The sequence below is a fragment of the Orbicella faveolata genome, unplaced genomic scaffold (genome assembly GCF_042242905.1).
Source record: "Orbicella faveolata isolate gen_17 unplaced genomic scaffold, um_ofav_v1 contig_2, whole genome shotgun sequence".
NCBI classification, from domain to species: domain Eukaryota; kingdom Metazoa; phylum Cnidaria; class Anthozoa; order Scleractinia; family Merulinidae; genus Orbicella; species Orbicella faveolata.
In genome coordinates, this window is record NW_028301547.1 from 18,854,415 (window position 1) to 18,874,998 (window position 20,584).

Sequence of the window (20,584 nt, forward strand, 5' to 3'; positions counted from 1 at the left end):
GCGTTTCCGGTTCCGCTATTTTCAACAAACCGCCAACTGGAACAATACACACAAATCTAAACTTTAAGGCGATAAAATTACGCGATTTCAAAATGGATGTAATAAAGCGGCGATTGAACTGAGTGGAGTGCAATTTTGGTCTAAAATCATACTTGTGATTTCAGACCAAATTGCACCGCTCCACTCAGTGTGGAGCAATCGAGCATGACAAAGAAACAAGCAGTTCTAAGTCAGAACGAAAATTCAATTCTCGTCGCCTGAATCAATGATGGAAGGCCTTCCTTTCTTCTGTGGTTGAGGCTGAGGCTTTTCGTTGTCTGTGGAGAAGGAATTTGAAGGTGCATCCTGCGTAATTCTGCGATCGATTTCTTTTGAGTTGTAAAACTCCCTCGAGTGCACGATGCCCAGTGGAGAGTACGTTTGTTTTTTTCTTTTAAATACCATTTAATGGCATGATTTAAAGGAGTCCAGCGCTAGCCCGTTATCATCTCCGTTTCTTTTTGTGACCTCGGCGTAGGACTCAATACTCAGGACCTTGTCAAGTTCTTGCCGAGCCATTTGTTTTAAGATGTTTCCAAGATAGTGGGACTGGCACCGGCTTCGTAAGACGTTCGTTCATTCACTATTTTGTGCAGTGTGGCTTAATGAGGACTATTATTCACAGCGACAGAGTTGAGCTCTTTTGTTGCTTCGTTTTAAACTACCAGAAACCTGGAAGCATCTACCTTCTTGGGATGGCTCTGAATTTGTGGTGTGGTTTTCGTTTGTTTATGTTTTACTGGACTCGGTATCATACGGATCTTGAGCAGATGTTGAAGAAAAATCACCAAAATATGGGTCAAAATGACACTGAAAGTTGGAAACTTCCATTAAAGTAGGTATTCAGCCTGAAGGAGCTCATAATCGTCATTCAGAAACTGTAATTAATTGAATTCGTCAATTTTTTTTGGAAGAAAACTACAATAAAAACAAAGTTGTGGCAGTAGTAGTTGCAAAATTCTCCACACAATGGCTTTTTGCCTTTCATTTTCCTGAAATTTTATTGATTACTTTAAACCAATCTTGAAATCTGATTGGTTGTTTTGTTTTACTGTCCCATTCTCATTGGCTGAGAAAAAGATGCGATTTAGAGCAAGAAATAGTGCGATTCGTGAATAAATCGCACTACTGACAGCCAATCAGATTGCAAGGATAATCAGTGATTTCAAAATGGATTTAATAAATAGCATAATTAAACCAGTTCTTTGAAGTACTTCATTACACATATGACCTGCTAATGCAGGTGTTTCGAGTGATGCGCGACTTCTGTGCCAAGACATGTTCCTCAATATGTTCATGACAGCGTGTCGAATGCGTCTCATTTTCCAGCAGTAAATTACAGGGTTCAGAGACGAATTAAGATATAACAGAGTTAGTGAAAAAGGAAAGAATTTTTCAGAGTGACATTCGGCCCGTTAATTTTAAAGACGGCCAAACTGATGAAATAAGACACATAACAAATCAAAAACATCAAATATACGTGAAAGTTTCCGACTGCAGAATTAATTAGACTGGCAAAATTAGATATTTCGCCAGCCTGTGCCTGTTGTTGTACTTGTAGAGCCTGAATCTGATTTTTGTGTCGTCTTACAGCTAAATCCTGATGATCGAGTGGAACCCACAACATTGAAAAAGAAGCAAAGATACTCAACACCCATATTGAGATCACCACAGCAACAACACGCTTGTAAATCACAAGTTCCTGATATTTGAGATGAAGATGAATCGCTAATAACCTGTCTACACAGCCACAACACCAAGGAACGAAGCTGAGGAAAATAAATGTGCAATAAAGTAAAAAGCCTTATAGGTGTTACAACCAGGATTGTTTTCATGTAACGACTTGATCAGAAGTGACGTGCAAACCGGCTGGACCAATAAACCAACACCAACATCAGAAACAGCAAGAATCAGGAGCAATGAGAGTGAAGAATGATCATCGCAGTTAATTTTCCAATTTAAGCAATTGGAAAGAAGAAGCCTGAAAAAAATCAGGAATGAAGCCTGAAAAAAATTAAGAATGAAGCCTGAAAAAAATCAGGGCTTCAACGGGATTCGAATTGGAAAATTAACTGCGATGATCATTCTTAACTGTCATCTACAACCGCAGTTCATATATGAATTATTTCATATAAACTTCACATCATTTCACTCCTCACGGGAAGATATGAACTCAATTAATTGACCTCGCTCCCAATGTGTAGCTTCAGAGCTCAGTTGGTAGAGCATCGCACCGGTATCGCGGAGGTCACGGGTTCGAATCCCGTTGAAGCCCTGATTTTTTTTCAGGCTTCTTCTTTCCAATTGCTTAAATTGGAAAATTAACTGCGATGATCATTCTTCACTGTCATCTACAACCGCAGTTCATATATGAATTATTTCATATAAACTTCTCATCAATCAGGAGCAATGTTTTTAAAGTCTTTGGCAACGACGGCGTTTTTCTTATCGCGTGGATTGTTACAATGTTTAACATGATGGCAGTATAGGACAGAAAACTGTTGAAGACACAATTTGCGATGTTCGTGGAATAGAGGTCCTCAACTTCAGACTCCCTTGAATAGTAATCAAGAAACATTTCACAAAATGATTTCTTCATGACCACTGACTGAAGTTTCTTCAAACCACAAAGCGTTTGAAACATGAGAAAACTGATAACTTTGTTCTTTTCTAGCCTTCGCGGATCACGTTTGTCCTTTTTAAAATCACTTCCAAAAGGGACTTTCCTTCGTAAGCAAAGGTAGTATTGAGGAACACTCCGCTTCCAGACGTTTTGGCGGGTAAACAAGAAATTAGAGTTCAAATTTATACCTGTGTCATGAACATGGTGAATCCGTTATAACTGATTAAAATGAAACCAGCTGGGACATAAACTTCACTTGCGTGTTTGCGAAACCTAAAAAGCTGTCTCAAATATCGACAGTTTCAGACGAGTTAAATCGGTAAGAATACAACCCAATGAAGATCCTTGAACACATCTCAAATAAAAAATAAGTTAGCATATTCATAGCAAAATTTCCTGGATACAAAATGAGAGACAAATGTCCTTCATAAGTCCCTTATCATGATACACATTCAAGCTGCTTGGAGTTTCGAGTGCCGTTTATCATACGGCGTGGTCGAGTAATTAACGCCAAAATTAGTGCTCCAATTTGAATGTTGCTGGTAGTTTTGCCAGTAATAGAAACGACCAAGAAAACGGTAATCACTTATTAAAATAAACAAATACTGAGTCCATCGAATGCTTTGATAACAGACATCATATTTTCTTACGAAGGCAAAAATTATACTATAATGCAAAACAGCGACAGAAAACCCCAATTGAGGTTTCTGTATTATTTTATGATGAGAAGCTTTCTTTCTGGAGTATGGCAATACACTCTTTTTTATAAGAATATTGTTTTTCAGGCAGAGGCTGAAAATTCTAACATGTTGCCACTTTTTGGCTGAAAATATTTTTGTAAGTATTCTTAGATTATAGCGTATGACATTTCTACTATCGAATGCAATTTGTGTCTGGATTTTTTTGTTTTTTGTTTTTTATTTCAGTGCACACAACTATTTACACAACTTTCATTACAATACTTTATTACTTTACTAAACATAACACAACTAATTCAAACTCACTCACGTACACACTCTTAAGAACAAGTTTACATAGCGTCACACCTATTTGGGCCTGACATATTCTAAGTTATTCAACTACTTCTAGTATTTATATTGCCCACTTCTTCCTAAACATATCTACGTTATTTTTTGTACAGATGTATTTTTCAGTCTCATACTTGAATTTGACTTTTGATTTAAAACCTCGTATACTTGGAAGTTCTTTATTTCTTCTACACGCCCATAAATAAATTTTTCCTATAAATAACAGATAATTAAGCAAGGGAAGTTCTGGTATTAGAAGACCGATAAATATATCCTTCAAATTACGATGTATCTGCTGTTTTGTCAAAGATAAGTAATATAATTCGAAATCTTTCCAGAAAAAAAGTTAAATAAGAGCAATCATAAAAGAAATGCTGCATTGTTTCTGATTCACGTTTGCAGAAAGAACATAGATAATCTGCAACGTATCCGATTTTGTGTAATTTTGAATTCGTGTAGAGTATAGAGTTCAATATTTTGAACTGAAAGGCCTTGACATATGGCTCAAAAGCAGCTGAATGGGGAAGAGAAAAAGCTTTTTTCAGTGCCTCGTCAGTTAAATTCAATTCACACTTTAATTTTCTCGCGTTATTTGGAAAGCAAGCCTTTTTACGGACAAAAAGAGAGTAATAGTTTTTTGATTTCTTTTCAGTTACATCAAAAAGGCCGCAGTCAATTTTGAAAGATGGATTTAGGGCTGTATGATCTGGATTATGATAAGCATTCCTTAAATCGAACGGTCCCGAGTGACGAAGACCGGTCTATTCCAGAAAGTTCGTCTTCTGTAGGTGTTTTGCGATTAGTTTATAAGAATCGATGTTGTTAAGATCGAAACGCAAGTCATTTCCCACCGTCTGAATTCCATAATTAAAGTACCTTTTATAAAAGACTGGTTTGTTGTTTATTCTTATTTCCTGGTTACTCCAAATTCTCTACTTGTCAAGTTCCAAAATACACTTCTTTTACCGCCCCCCCCCCCCCCCCCCCCAAAATGTGCATAGGCATTGCTTTAGATTTCTCTTGGGATATCTTTATGTATCAGGAGAAATGGCAAAAAATGTTTATGTAAAATTAAGGGGGGTAAAAGAGGTGTATTATGGGATTTGTGCAAATAGAGAATTCGGTAAAGCCAATTAGTTTCAACGGCATTATCTTTCCGAAAGTCTAGACAGTTAAACAAAACGTTCCACTCTAAAGTGTCAAATGCTTTAAGAAAATCAATAAACATCATCAAACCAGGTATATTTTCTTTTTCTGTGAAATCCATGACGTCAAGAATCGATCTTACTGTCTCACCAATATAGCGATCTTTGACGTAACCAGTTTGATTGCTGTGAATGATATAGGGTAAAACATTTTTAATTCTTGAAGCAATCACTTTCGAGATTATTTTAGCATCAATTTTCCATTAGCGTGCGATCTTTCCCTTGTTTTTCTATTAAAGTATTGACAGCTTGCTTTTGGGAATTGGACATTTCTTCCTTTACGAAGGACTCATTAATGCAATTAATGAACGGTTGACAAATAAGATTCCAACAGTTTTTGTAGAATTCAATTGGGATTCCGTCATTTCCTGGAGACTTGTTTTGAAAAGTTTCTAAAATCCTTTTGCATTCTTCTTTGGTAATCTGGCCTTCACAGGATAGTTTTTGTTCTTCAGATAATTGCGGTACACTTAAATTGTTTAAAAAAGGCTTGATAGAATTCGTGTCTACCGCTGTTGTTTTGTACAAGTTATAATACCAGTTTTTTTGTTCGGAAAGTATTTGGTATGGGTCTGTTGTTATAGCGCCGCTAATTACCAATTTTTTGATGTGTTTTTTAACATGATTTCTCTTTTCTAAGTTCAAAAAGTACTTAGTGCTTCTTTCTCCGTGCTCATACCAGCGAGCTCTTGCACGTACAATAATTCCATTTGTTTTCTCTTCATAAAATAATTCCAGTTTCTCTTTAATCTCATTTAACCGAGATCTGTTGTAATCATTTGGATCTTTTTCAAAATGCCGGGTAGCATCCTCATATTCCTGTTGAATCGTCCTTTCTGTGTCATTTCTGTGTTTAGCTTTTTCTTTAGAGTACCTTATAACGTGCATTCTAATATTATATTTAATCCAGTCCCAAACGTAGCGTTTATCTGATAATTCTTTTTTCCGCTCTGATTCCATTAGTATGTTAGCACCCAGATAATTCAAATATTCTTCATCATCTTATAACGAAACGTTTCTTTTCCACATGCCAGGTCCTTTTGCCTCTCCAATTTCGCCAAGGTTTAAACTAATTGCCGCATGATCAGTTCTTATTGCAGGAATAATATCAGTTGAATTTCAAAAATCGCAAAGATTATTCAAATAAGCCAAAAATCTAGACGACATAATATAGCAGGTGATATTTGAGTCCAAGTGTAACTCTTTGTTTGAGGATTTTTAACTCTCCAGATATCGACCAAATCTAATTCACTTTGCAAACATTCTATACTGTTCATGACCGATTTCCTTGATCCTTCCATTTACAGATGACTAGGTTACTTTATAAATGACAAGTAAATGTCAAAAATATTGTTAAAAGGACGCTTAATGGCGGAATAAATCAACTGAAATATTTTCGGCATAAATGAGGCATTCTAATTAAGAAACACTTTTGCTACAAAGCAGGGACTCACTGAGGCACTGAGGACATCCAAGACTGTAACTAGTCTGGCAAACTTTGCTCTATTACTCATATTTTACATAATGTGTTCCTTTTTGTGTGTCTAATATTAAAATATATAATTTAGGCAAAAGGAATGGGTATCCTAATAGACCTGTTGTTATTGTTGTTTTTGTTCGGTATGGTATAAGAAAAGGAAAAGTATCTTTTTCTATCAATACGTTCTCGTTTGCGCGCGTGCAGTTCGAGTCCACGGTCTGGTTGTTCAAAGCCCGCTTAAGCTAACCAAGGTTAGCGAGCGAGAATTTTGAGTTCAATTTTGTAACTTTTCGTTGAGGTTTTCTGCTAATATTGTTTGTTCTTCAGTTTTGAGTTTAAATAATCTCAAACTACACAAAACATAAGCAGTGAAAAACATTTTGATACCAGAAAAACCAACTTTTCAACGGTTGACTTCTAATCCTGGGTTAACGTTAACCGGCTTCCGAACAACTCGGCCCAGTCTTCTCGCGGTCGTTGTCTCATACACAGAGGAACAACGACCACACCACAGAATCATGAGAGAGCATGGCAGGCGCTACAATAAGGATGATGCACGGTTTCTGTGCCAAGACATGTTCCGCAGTATGTTCATCACTTTCTGTCGAATGTGTCTCATCTTCCAGCAGTAAATGACTGGGTTTAAACATGAATTAAGAAATACGAGAGTACAAGAAAAAAGCAATGATCTATTCAAAGTGATATTCGGGCCCAAGGTTGCAAGTGCAGCCAAACAGACAAAGATTGGCAAATAACAAACCAAAAAAACGAGAAAGACGTAAAACGTACCGATTGCAGATTTAATGAGACTGGCAAAATTTGCCATTTCGCTAGTTTGGGCTGCATTCTGTACTTGCAGGGCCTGTATCTGATTCTTGTGGCGTCTCACAGCTAAATAAATCCTGATGTAAATCAGTGTTGTAACAAGAAGACCAATGACAGTACCAATGGATACAAAAAGCGAGTGAATATCGTTCGGTACCCACAACGCCATCGAAGACCAAAACGCACTTAACACCCATATTGAGATCACCACAGCAACAACACGCTTGTGAGTCACAAGTTCCTGGTATCTGAGATGAAGATGAATAGCTAAGGACCTGTCTACACTTATGGCTACGACACCACAGAAGGAAGCCGTGGAAAACAAAACCACCATCACGTCAAAAGCCTTATACGTGTTACAGGCAGCAATGTTTTGTTGTAATCCCTTGACGAGAAGGGAGATGTAAAATGGTTGGACTAAAAAACCAACGCCAACGTCAGAGACAGCAAGACTAAGGAGCAATGTTTTTAAAGTCTTTGGCAACGACGATGTCTTTCTTATCGCGTGGATTGTTACAATGTTTAACATGATGACGGTATAGCACAGAAAACCGTTGAAGACACAATTTACGATGGACGTCGAATCGAGGTCTTCACGTTCGGAGATTGATGAGTTAAAGTACAGCGCAAATACTTCACAAGATGATTTCTTCATGATATCGATTTAAGGTACACTTCGTCTTAAAAAGTAGTTCCAGAATGCAGGTTCCTCTCTCAAGACGACAACAGGTGAATCCGTCGCTGGCCTGAAATAATTCGTTTGCATCAGGTGATGGTCACCGGAGAAGTCCTAAATTTCCAGAAGTCGCTGTTTCTACCGCGTGTGTTTGCCGTGAAAAATCGTATTCTTTGTTGAAAAAGACAAAAACGGTCTCTGGAAAAGTAACTGAATAAATCCAAAGAGAATAGAGTAAGAGTTGAGATAAAACCATCAGCTCGCCAAAACTGACTGACAAGCCAAGCCTTCAAAAGTGAAAATTTATTTTAGATGTTAATAATGATTATTGACAAATTAACCAAGTTCAACTGATTAACAAGTATAGCTGGCCAGCTGGCCCACTTTGGATTAATTCAGATTTTTTTTTGCCACGTTATAATACCCAGCACACACAAAAAATTAAGTATCACAGAACTTGCTCTTCCAGACTTTAAAAGTTTATGTTAACACATAAGATATGATGTGTTTAACTCAGTTATTGAATTTTCTGATAACTTGTTAAAATAAAATCAGAAGTAAATTTCACGGGCGTGCGCTGTTATTGTAAAGAAGCCGTGTTAATTTAAAAACCTAAAAGGCTGTCATGAATTTGGACATTTCAGACGTCATGGATGGGTTGTCGGTGAGAATATGATATTGCTGCCTTAGCTCGTTGCGAGCGACATAAAAACACCGAATTAAAGCGCCAATAATAATGTACTGTTCAAGTAAATTCCAGGTGTTCAGTAAAAGATGTCATTTAAAAAATAGAACGCTGAAATGAATGGCATAAAATTGAGAGAGATTGGAGTAAGAGGCGAACGTTTGTTATTTTCAAAAGCATGAAGAAGTTGAATTTGGGACCACCAAACACAAATCCATCCAGTCTTATGAAAAATGATTCGAACACGGGACTCCGGTCTACAAATACAGCGCCTTAACTACTAGGCCTCCAATTGAATGAAAATTAGATACATATTAAAATATTGGGCAAGTGTTCAGTACGAACCATGCCAAATGAAATATCGACAATCGTGTATGCAAAAGAAAACGTTTTTTTAATGTTAATTGATGATGAAACTGAAACCTACAACCTTCGATCTGACCGACAAAGTTCCTCTTAAGTGGTCTTAAGTAGGTGTCACTTCTTTTGTTTGTTCCCGAAAAGCAGAGGTGTTCTGTTCTAATGATATTTCGAACATTACACCATTTAGTCAGGAAAAACGTGTTCATCGTATCTGGACTGAAATAGAAAGAAGTCAGGTGGGAAAATCCTCATCGGTCACAGCACGTGTTGCGAGTTTTATTAACCAATCACACTACTACTTAGCTTCTTTGTGCCTCGTGAACGTTGTCGCTCATTGTGTTCAATAGACTGCTTTCATATTTTAGATCACGCCACTTCCAGCTTTCAACTCAAGATAAAGGAGGCTATCCATATTCAAAAAGAACTACCTTGCCTCAATCAGCAATTACACCATGTAAATCTAAAATTATCCTTTTAATTTACACCTTTTCACTTTCTGTTGTTACTATTTGTCTTAATTAGCATTTTTGCCTACTTATTATTCAACTTGCTTTGTAATCATTCATTCAACTGAAGATGACAGACGTTCTGTCGAAACATGTCTTTTAAACTTAAAAAAGTGGTCGTTTTCCTTAAAATCTTTACATGTCTGCTGCTATCTAGACATTCCCTTGAACTTTTTTTTTTGTAATCCGATCTATGATTTTACTGAATTTTCGGTGGCCTCTGTCCACCTTCATCAGAGTTGCGATATAAAAGTTCGTTATTGCTAGCGCTACAGCCTCGCGCTTGCTGTCGTTTTATTGATTTTCTTAAATCAACAGCAAGTAAGCGTGACGGAGCGGTTTCCTCTCGTTGATAGCGGCGCTGTCCAGAGTTGAGTGCCATGACTCCAGGAAAAGCCTCTTGTGGTAGCTGTCAACACTACGTTCGAGGATCTGGGCGTCTCGTGGGTTGATGTTGTGATCCGTCGATTCAGCGTGCTAGTTAAGGTAATTCCTCTGAAATAAAGGTGACAGTAGATTTTTGTTCAAACTTTGTCCACCGAATATTTGTCATATGATAACTTCAATTTTGAAATAAATAAGGGGGGTGCCCATGCTCATTAAGGAGCAGTGAGGCATTGAAAATGCCCCATTTTGGCATTATTTAATGCTTATCATAAGAATGCATTCCCCGTAATTGTAAAATCTTTATGAACCCAGACTCATAAGAACACGCATTTTCCTTCTCCCTCACTCCGTTCGAACGAAGGAAAATCATTTTCCTTCTCCAGAACGCTGAAGCATAACACATATACACAAGACTGTAAGGCAGGCAGAGTGAGAGCACCTGCCCGACGATGCTTTAATTCATTTCACACTAAGCTAGGCAAATAAGTACAAACAATGTGAGGAGGGAAAACTGGCTAGATCTTTACGACTCAAAAAGCCTAAGTAGGAAAATATTTAGTTAGTTGTAACCTACTTTCCAGAGAATCTTTAACATACATATTCTTAGCTTTCTCTGATTTCCATCGCCCGTGAAGCATTAATAACCTATCAGAAGCACCTGATTTCTTAAGATTGTCTGCTATAAAGGTAGCACCGCCTGATCTAAGGCTATGAGTACTATAAGGGACGGAGTTAATCCCTATAGCTGAAAGCGATTCTTTAATTAGCTTTCTACACCTAGTATAACTTAGTCTCCTAGGGCCTAGAGTATACAAATTGCCCTTCTTGACAAATTTAAGGGTTCTAAAAATGTGAGCAGATGAACTTAGATCAATACTTGCTGCTGAAAAATAACGGGTTAATAATGAATGAGGACATGCAAGACCACCACTTTTAGAAATAAACACAATATTGCCTTGCCTATATTGATCAGTTTTGCTATGCTTAACATTAATCTCTAGATGATCATCAAAAACTACAATATCCGAAGCCTGCATATCCAAAAGCTCATTAACCCTGAAGAGGCCATAAAAGCCTAAGACAAAAATTAATGCTGTACGTAAACCACTAAGATTACAGCCTTCATAAGTAAACTTAATACAAATTCGACGTATCATATCAGGAGTAATAGGCTCCTTTTTTCTGACTGGTCTGCTAAATACACGTTTACTAGCCTCCACAATGTTGCGAGATAGTGCAGAATCAACTGGATTACCTTGTATCCCGTATGGAATGAGATCATGGACCCATTTTAACGCACAAAACGCAGACAAAACAACAGCATATGATTTTTTGGTTTAGTGAAGATAAGACAGGTATTCAGATATAAGTAAACTATCACAAGGCAAAACCAATCTTAGGCCTCTGGACTTCATATAAAGACAGAAAAGCCTGTATTGAGCGACATACTTTTTAACAGAAGAATTAGCCTTAGACGATAAAACTTGCTTCAGCATTAAACGCCTTTTGGCAACACAAGTCCGTCCCCAAGAAGTGGCTTCAGTCAAATCCTAAGGAAGCAAAAATACTAAGAGATAATATAAAATAGAGGGAAGGGGATGTGCTCATGCCGATTTAGCGCCGGCGAAAAGTTTCAGAAAAATCCATAGCCAACCGGCCAAAGTCCGCTGCCATCCGGCTAGACCATAAAGGCAAACGGCTAAAAGAGTTCGCTGCCATCCGGCTAGAACCTGATGCCAACCGGCTCCAAGGACTGCCAAAAAAGGCTTGAAAAACTGTAATACAATAACACAGCGTGTATAATGTTTAAGTACGATCCAGTTGGTTTGTGATGACACTGTCAGAAAAATTAAGTTTGACAGCGATGATAAAACCATTCCAACTTGACGAGCCTAATAGCGAGTTAATGTTGTGCCCTAAACGCAACGCTAGCGCACCTTCGAAGAATGCGTAATCAACAACAAAACTCCAAAACCTATTGACCAACAGTGGCCAAAAAGGAGCAGACGGCCAATGCGGTGCAATTAACGTTCCACTGGCACGAGATCTAAACATGAAAATGAGAACTTTAGACAAAATTGGAATCGGTGGTACAAGTAGACAATTTTCGCCTCGCCAGTCCTGGAAAAACGCATCCACACCTGACGTCGCAGGGTTCCAGAATCTTGAAAAATATTTTGGAACTTTTTTGTTGTAGTGAGAGGCAAAACAATCCACAGTATATGGCCCCAAAGACCGTCTAGCTGCTGAAAAAACTCGGGGGCAAGTTCCCAATCGTCATAATCAATTATCTTGCTGAGGTAATCCGCCTTATCATTGAGAGATCGGGGCACCCACTGAATGTCCAAAACAATTCCCAATTTAAAGCATAGCGAAAAAATATCAAAAGCTAACTTGTGAAGATTAAAGTGCATACTACCAACTTGCGCAATTCTTGCGGCCCCCTGGTTATCGGTAAACCACTTGACTCTTGAATTAGGTAGAAAAGAACTGAATGAACTAAGGACGAACTGTACAGCTAATAATTCACGGTAAGTGGAACTCTCCTGACGTTCAGCCTCAGTAAACATCCTATGAGCACAAACATCTTTCCCGTCAATATGGCCAGCGCAAGCAACATCACTTGCATCTGAATAAATAGAAACAAATGGAGTGACCGAATCAGACACGCTTCTAGTGTTAACGGAACGAAGATTGTTCTTCCAAAACTCAAGTTCAACTACACAGTATCTATCAAGCAAAAATACACTATCCCAATCTTGGGCGGCAGCCACAGACATCTGACAATGCCTGGTCATAATTCGAGCGAGGTTTCCTAAAACGGGACTCATAGATATGATCTTTCCAACAATGGAAGCCAAACTTCTTGCTGATAACGCACGAGGTTGTTGGGCGCTGTCAATGTGGGACAAGGCCTTATCTATTCTTGACTCAGTAATGCTAATGTTTCCTTGAATCCCATCCCAAACAATACCAAGCCAAACAATCAATTGTACAGGAACCCAAACTGACTTGTCGTCATTAGATATGAAGCCCGCCGCGGCAAGGTCTGATCTAAGAATGTTCGAATGAATTTGGCTCAACGACTCAGTAGACTCAACGTCAAAACCATCATCGAGGTAAACAACGGCACGTATTCCCTGAGATCTCCAATGCTTTACTAAAGGTCTGAGCAACTTGGTGAAAATGTAAGGCGCCGAAGATAAACTAAACGGGAGAACTGTAAACATAAAGAAACTAGGTTCCCCATCAGACATCACCCAGCTAAAACCGAGGAATGGCTGGTGTTCTGGAAAAATATCCAAATGATGATATCCAGTTTTGAGGTCAAATTTGGTGAAGTAGCTACCTTTCTCAAAATAGTCTAGCCCACCTCTCCAGTCCTCGAACTTGAATTTTTGCATAAAAACGTGGTGATTGATGTACCTTAAATCCAAAATCAAACGTCTTTTCCCACAACTTTGAACCGAAACAGAAAGCGGATTGATAACGTTGAGGCAACTCTTCGGAACTTGACAAACTCTTCCCGAGGAAAGCAACTCAATAATAGCTGAGTGAACGAACTCGGAATGTTCTAAACCAGAACGATTATTACTAAATTCTGCTGGAGGCGGAGAAACATAAAACGGAATTTTGTAACCTTCTCTAATACAGTCGATGATAAAAGGTGGTGCGCCAATCTTCTCCCAAAACAGAACATGAGCTTTAAGTCTCCCCTTAACACCTGGCGGAACTGTACCAGGGACCAGTGAACCAGACTCTACCTCAAAAGAAGGCAAAAACAAGTCTTCTACCTTAATGATATCTTCGAAACATCCGACCGCATCATCATGTTCAAATAGTTGACTGTCGCTCGGCTGGTCAGCGGGATTGCTCTCCAGATGTACTGCCTGAGCCAAGTCTGGTTGTGTTTCTGTAATTCCCGAATCCAGGACCGTCGCTGAGCCTCCCGAAACTTGAACTCCAATGACCTCTCTTTCCGCATCTGAAGCAGATGTCTGCTGGAGAAGGCATTCTACGGCCTGAAAAACGAAAAAACAAAGAACGCACAGCAGAAAACCTTCACTAAAGAAAAAATAAAAACGTGGAAAAAATAAACAAAACAAACAAGAAAACTACAAGCACCGTCGAGTAGTCTCGCACTTGATGAATATATCAACCTATTCACTCCTTATATATATTCCAACTGGAGTCTCGAGAGACTCCACGTGCTAACACAAGATGTGTTAGCATAAATCACATGCGTGCTCACGCTGAACATCCGAAGGAAAATACATTTTCCTTCTCCCTCACTCCGTTCGTACGAAGGAAAATCATTTTCCTTCTCCAGAACGCTGAAGCATAACACAAATACACAAGACTGTAAGGCAGGCAGAGTGAGAGCACCTGCCTGCCACGTTGAAAAAACAAAGAAAGGGCAAGGAGCATACCTCGAAAAAGAGACCGGTCGTCAGCAGCGCGAGAAGTATGAGCGCTGAGGGGAGTCTTATTCTTCTCGGATTTCTTAAAAGCATTTTGCTTCTTCTTCTTCAAAGCCCTCTCCTGCGCCTTCCTGATACTCTTCTCGTCGTCCGAATCACTAGCTAACTCCTCGCCTCGTATTCCTTCACCGCAAGCCAACCTGCTTCGCTCTTGTCTGCCAGTTTTATGATCTTCTGACAATGTCGCAAACTTTTTCTTAAGTCCTCAACCTTTTCAGCAGCTTTGTCGACGTCGCGCAAGCCAAGAAAATTAGCGGCTTCGTCTACCGTCGCCTGAAGTTCGGAGTTAAACAGGAACTGGTCTTTGTTGCCTTGGAACTTAAGCTTGCCGGCCTCAGACGCTCTTTGCAATTTTACAGTTTCACTTGACGATTGCGAGCTTAATCCCGACGAGAGATTTTCAATCTTGTGGTCAAGGTACGTTTTAAAACGTTCGAAAACGTCCTCCGTAGCAGACTTTTAGGGTTCTTCGAAGTTTCGGGACTCGAGAGCATCTCAAACACGATGAAACAAACAAGAAAACTACAAGCGCCGTCGAGTAGTGTCGTACTTGATGAATATATCAACCTATTCACTCCTTATATACATTCCAACTGGAGTCTCGAGAGACTCCACGTGCTAGCACAAGATGTGTTAGCATAAATCACATGCGTGCTCACGCTGAACTTCCGAAGGAAAATACATTAACCTACAGTCAATACATTGTGTCGGACACAAATAAACATTTTAAGTTTGATTCAGGCAGAAAGCTAAATCCTTCATAAAAAATTTGAACCAAATCTCTTGACGTGGTTACCGACTGCAAAATAGAAAAGACCACAGTGTATCTGCTATTTTTCTTATTTATTCAATTTTCAGCAATAGAAATTAGATCAGTCTTTTCTAACGCAAAGCTTATGATTAGTTGATTACAATGAATGGAAAAAAAAACTTGGGTGCCCGTGCTCGTTGTTGAGCTAGAGCCATTTTTCAAGTGACAGAACTCAATATCAAGGCAAATCCGTCATGCTTCCAATATGCGCGTGCACGAGCGCGCACTAATGACGCCATAAATTATGCGCAGTAAGGATGCGCAATGCAAATGACCTTAAGGTGGCTGAACACAGTTTTTGATACCTGTGTTTCATTCACCTTTTTCTCTGAAACCCTTGATCTCTCGGTCGCCAAAAATGGCAGCAAGCAAGTTAACAACACAAACTTTGGATTTTTGTTGGTTAAGCTGACGTGGGTGCCGTTGCCATGGCAACATGAAGAAAAATAAAAAGGCCTTTGAAGTCGGTTTTGTCTAGTTGTAGAAAATCTAGTCATTAGATTTTCTTTATAATTTGCATGCAACAAAATCGCAACGATTCTCACAAGTTAACACCAGTTTGCTAATAATTTAACAGAGAGATCTTTAATTATCCCTTGTTGAAGGTTCACTGGAATATCTAGAATTTCCCATGTTAAAGTTCAATTATTTTCAATACTCCAGTTACTTATTTCCTGAAGTATTTTCCTGCCAAATTTCGTGAAATTCTAATGAGTGGTTCTCGAGTATCAGGCGTATTTCCGAGAGTGCAATTTTTCATTCAATCGCAATTTTTTGACTTACTACGCATGCGCTGCATTTAACTGGGTTCTTTCGGTAACAAAGAAAATGCTGAGAATTGCTGGGTTCTTTGCATCGTTACCTTTTCTAACATATCTTTCTGATAAAAGACTAAAGCCATCAATACACTGCGTTCAATTATAAAGAAAAATAGCTCAGATAGTGCGGATGTTGAGTAAATAAAATGATAGCTCTATTGACGGCATGTTTGTTTTTTGCAAACCTTGCGCACGCGCTGAATTGCATCAGCAAAGGCGCGCGCGAAAACTGTGTTTGGCCACCTTAAGGGCCCATTAACCGATTTATGCGCGCGCTCGCGCGCGTTGCTAAGAAAGTGGAATTTCACTTCCGGTTACTTACGTCAGCCTGAGCGCAGAAAATAAAAATAACTCAATAACTTCCAAATTCGCTCACATTTTAGATGTTTTTCTTTGCGTTTCACAGAATGCAAAGTAAAAAAAGCACAAGCAAAGACAAAATAAGAGAAAGACAGAAAAACAAGAGCAATAGAAAGAGAAAAACCAAGTCCGTGTGGCTTTGTTTGATCTTACCGAAGTGTGCTGGTAGTGTAAATTGCGCACGCGCTGATAGGGTAACTTCCAATATATATCGGGCGCACTTCCGGTTTCTTTAAATACTAAAAGAAACGCGGTTTTTCCCTAAATCTAGCCTTTTTCGACGGATTTCGATTAAAGCCAACGTTGGAAATATAACTATGCATTCCTTTTTCAAAATCATGCTTTTTTCAGAAAATTACGAACTTTTTAATAGTTTGAAATTCTCTCAAAATCTGACCTTTTAGAAATGAAACAAAATCTATGCATAGCGTAATGAGGATTTAAATTAAAATATCAAATCAATGAAAAAAATTCCGAGAAAGTAATTTGCCTGGGAGCCTTTGCGTTTTTTCAGTATTAGTCACAGACCATGGGCGTGGCCTGATGACGTCATCACTAGTGTTGCTGATCATGAAAAAGTTAAAACACATGAAATAACTCTGAAGTAACTAAAAATGACGAGGTTATATGAGAATAAATTTTCCCTAGCAACGGCTCGAAAAGATCGGTTAATGGGCCCTTAAATGCTGATTCCGTATTGCTCGCGCGGCCTGGATCATACTCGGCCACGCGCGAGTCCCACAAGCGCTTGCTTTCCGTATGACGTAGGTGAATGCACAGTCATGGCAGCTCACTTTGCAGATGATCCCTTGGACCCGGTCGATTGTTGGTCGGTTCGTTGATTACTTAAATATCTGGGCCAATGTTCATGCCGTTGATTTTAAAAAATTATTAAAATCACAGCAAATGTGGGGTTGTAGGGCGAGCAATAACGAATAACGTTCTGCTTCATGGCATTGTTCGGTACTATATTGAATCTCTTTCTCTAGCCGGCTGACTAGCTAAATTCTCGGCATTGTTCAGTACTGTTTTGCGTACTTTCTGTAGCCCTGGCCCACTCTCTTTCGCGATCTTCATCACTACTTCTCTGCCTGTTCATTCTTGCTCTCTACCGTTTTCTTTCACGTTCTGCTTCAGTTAAACGCTATCTTAAAAACGTTAGATCAACCTCCGCTATCGTTTGTTGACATAACAAATCACAGAAATGAGTTTCCTTTTCTTATATCCCGCCAAGAAAATATGGCATTCTTGTGCTACCCCGTTAGGGTTACTTTTGACTCCCCTCCCCTCTCCCCGAGAGTCTGTACAAGGACATCAATGTTTTGTTGTGATTCCTTGACGATCAGGGAGATGTAAAATGGTTGGAATAAAAAACCAACACCAACATCAGAGACAGCAAGACTAAGGAGCAACAATACCAAGACTTAAGAAGTCAAAATTTATTTTAGATGTTAATATTACTGAACAAATTAATCAAGTTCATTTAACAAGTATAGCGGGTCAGCTGGCCCAATTTGGACTAATTGAGGTCCTTTTTTACCGACGTTATGATACACAGCACAAAAAGGAGTCGAAACTATAACGGAACTTGCTCTTCCAGACTTTTAAAGCTTTAATAAAGTGTTTAACGCAGTTCTTGAATTTTCTGATTACTTGTTTAAATAAAATCAGAAGTAAATGTCACCAGCGTAAGCTGTTATTGTAAAGAACCCGCGTTAATGTAAAAACCTAAAAGGTTGTCATGAATTTGGACACCGATTTCAGACGTTATGAATGAGTTGTCGGTGAGAATGTAATATTACGGCCTTGTTGTGAGCGAAACTGAAAACACCAAAAGCGCTAACAATAATGCACTGTTCAGGTCAATTCCAGGTGTTCAGTTAAAAGATGTCATTTAAAAAAAGATAGAAAATTGAAATGAATGGCACACTGAAATAGAGAGAGTTTGGAGTTAGACGCAAAAAAACAAAAAACCTGTTAAAAATCCCAACTGGTGGGACGGCTGGAACATATGACTGTTTACAAAGTCTAGATTAGTTGAATTTGAGATAAAACAAGGAGTCCTCCGGCTTAGCTTAGACATCCAGCGCCCTAACCACTAGGCCACGCCGCCTCCAATTGTGTGAGAATAAGTTACAGATTAAAATGCTGAACAAGAGTTTAGTGCGAAACATGCTAAATGAAAAATCAAGAGCCTTGTAGGCAAAAGAAAACGTTTTCTTTTAATGTTAATTGATGGTAAACCTGAAACCTGCGACCTTCTGTCAGAGTTTCATTAATTAAAGTAGGTGCCACTTCTTTTGTTTGTTCCCGAAACTCACAAGTGTTCTGCTCTAATTATATTTCGAGCATTAAACAATAAAGTCAGGAATAACGTTATCAGCGTATCCGGAGTGAAATAGAACAAAGTCAGGAGAAAAATTCCCATTGGTTACAGCAAGTGGTACGAGTTTTATTAATCAATCACAAGGCTCGTAAGAATTGTCATATTAAAGATGGTCAAGATACAATAGACAACCTAAAGCTGTAGACGCAAGAAAGAAAAACAAAATATCTACAGACCAACATAAAATGCATCTAGACAAATTAACGAATCCACTGTCCATTTTGGTTTTTGCTCACTGATAGGAAAATTGTATTTTAAGCGATGTACCTCGGAGAGAAACGAGCCTGCAGGAATCCTTTGCTTTTTTAGTTTACAACTAGTATTAAATTCAACTCATAAGTATAAACCCTAATATCGCTTAATTTATTTAGTATTTTGAAGTGTTGCATTACTCGATTTAAATGCGGTCTCCCTTGTCTTCCTGCAGCGCGAACCGTGTCTGCAGCCGTTGTAGTATACATTAGGCTTTTGATGGCAACTTTGACACTGAATCATGGCAAATTATGACCGGATAATGGAAGAATTTCTTGTGATGCGCGACTCCTGTATCGAGACATTTTCCTCAGTATGTTCATGACAGCGTGTCGAATGTGTCTCATCTTCCGCTCAGGTCGTCGAAACGTCAGTCACCAACAACAGTTCTTTTCAGAACTACCCTTACCCGGACGATCACACTATACGAACTAATGTCAAAATACGATCATATGTTGTAAAAGACACGAATACCAATTACTAATCAATCGCATCAATAACAAATTTCGAGGTAAAGAACTCTTTGGAGTGATTAAGTGAGTGGTATATTCCATCACTTTTGCAAACAGCTCGGGCGGAAGTTGCAAGAAAGGACGCCGGTCTTCAGGTAAGATGTTATAATTTAATTAAGATAAAGACACATGTCACTGGCTCGAGTGTCAATCATGTCAGTATTTGTAAACACAACCTAAGTCCATACAGCTTTCAACATTCTACATAAAATATCGCTAAAAATACTGGTAAGATAATATATAGGTTAAGCCACCGGTAAGAGAGAGTAAGGTAAGATACTGGTAAGAATACTGTTTGCGTGTTCATAATAACTAGGTACGCGCACAGGGAGCCCTCATTCCGTATAGAACATGAATAAAAGATTAATCTACCTTTATCGCGCGTGCTTTGTGTTTTGTGGCGGCCATTTTGAATTTTTATTACGAAGTCTGCTAGTGCTAGGTCTGGAACTGAAATTACGGAAGTCTTAGGCGGGTTGGAAAATTCGCAAATTCTCGGAGGACCCAATCGCTCACCGAACATAATAGCTTCGAGCAGGCTCCGAGCGATTTGAATGTGAGGGCTCCTTGTGCACGCGCAGATAAATATATTGGCAGTCATGAAATACCGGTAACTGAACAAAGGGAAATATCGTAGTATGAGAACGGAGAGCCACTACAAACTGTTACAAGTTTCATTTACATTTCTACCACGATATGTTGGATGGTAGTTTGCCAGCAATATGAATGCTTGGTTATGATAAAGTTATAAACTATGTATGATTTCGCCATTATTTTCATCGTCATCGTCGCCTTCGTCATCGTCGTTATCATTATCACGTCTCTTCACGCTAATAAGCGTATAAGATCATCACGTTGTCAACTCAGTCTTCTCTTTCCCGGCGAGCAAACTCGACCGCCAAATTGAAAGGCTACATGCCAATTTTACAACAAGACTAGATCGAATGCACTAGAAAAGCGTCTGGCTAATGCGTTATGCAACGAAACAGGAAGACTTTCATTACAGCGTAACATTCTCAAGGCCTATGAGTTTTTGATTACATCTCGAAACACTCACTATTTGAATTTCTATAAATACGCTCTAGTTTGCGCTCGCACAGTTTACGTCTATTCTGCTCACGATCCTTGTTCGATATACAGAGGCTTA

General features: G+C 38.9%; 1 protein-coding gene and 1 pseudogene across 1 annotated transcript; both read right to left on the reverse strand.

The window, feature by feature from the left end:
* Window positions 1–6,501: 6,501 nt before the first annotated feature.
* Window positions 6,502–7,858, reverse strand: LOC110058834 (alpha-1B adrenergic receptor-like). The gene has a single exon (XM_089289400.1). The coding sequence runs from the start codon at window positions 7,853–7,855 to the stop codon at window positions 6,914–6,916; it is 942 nt and encodes a 313-aa protein (XP_089145526.1). The 5' UTR covers window positions 7,856–7,858; the 3' UTR covers window positions 6,502–6,913.
* Window positions 7,859–13,500: 5,642 nt separating this feature from the next.
* On the reverse strand, window positions 13,501–14,831 carry LOC149112280 (uncharacterized; annotated as a pseudogene).
* Window positions 14,832–20,584: the final 5,753 nt, after the last annotated feature.

What these genes read in the sequence shown, in the direction of transcription:
- LOC110058834 (XM_089289400.1), bottom strand. Translation starts at nt 7,855, where the DNA reads ATGAAGAAATCATCTTGTGAAGTATTTGCGCTGTACTTTAACTCATCA.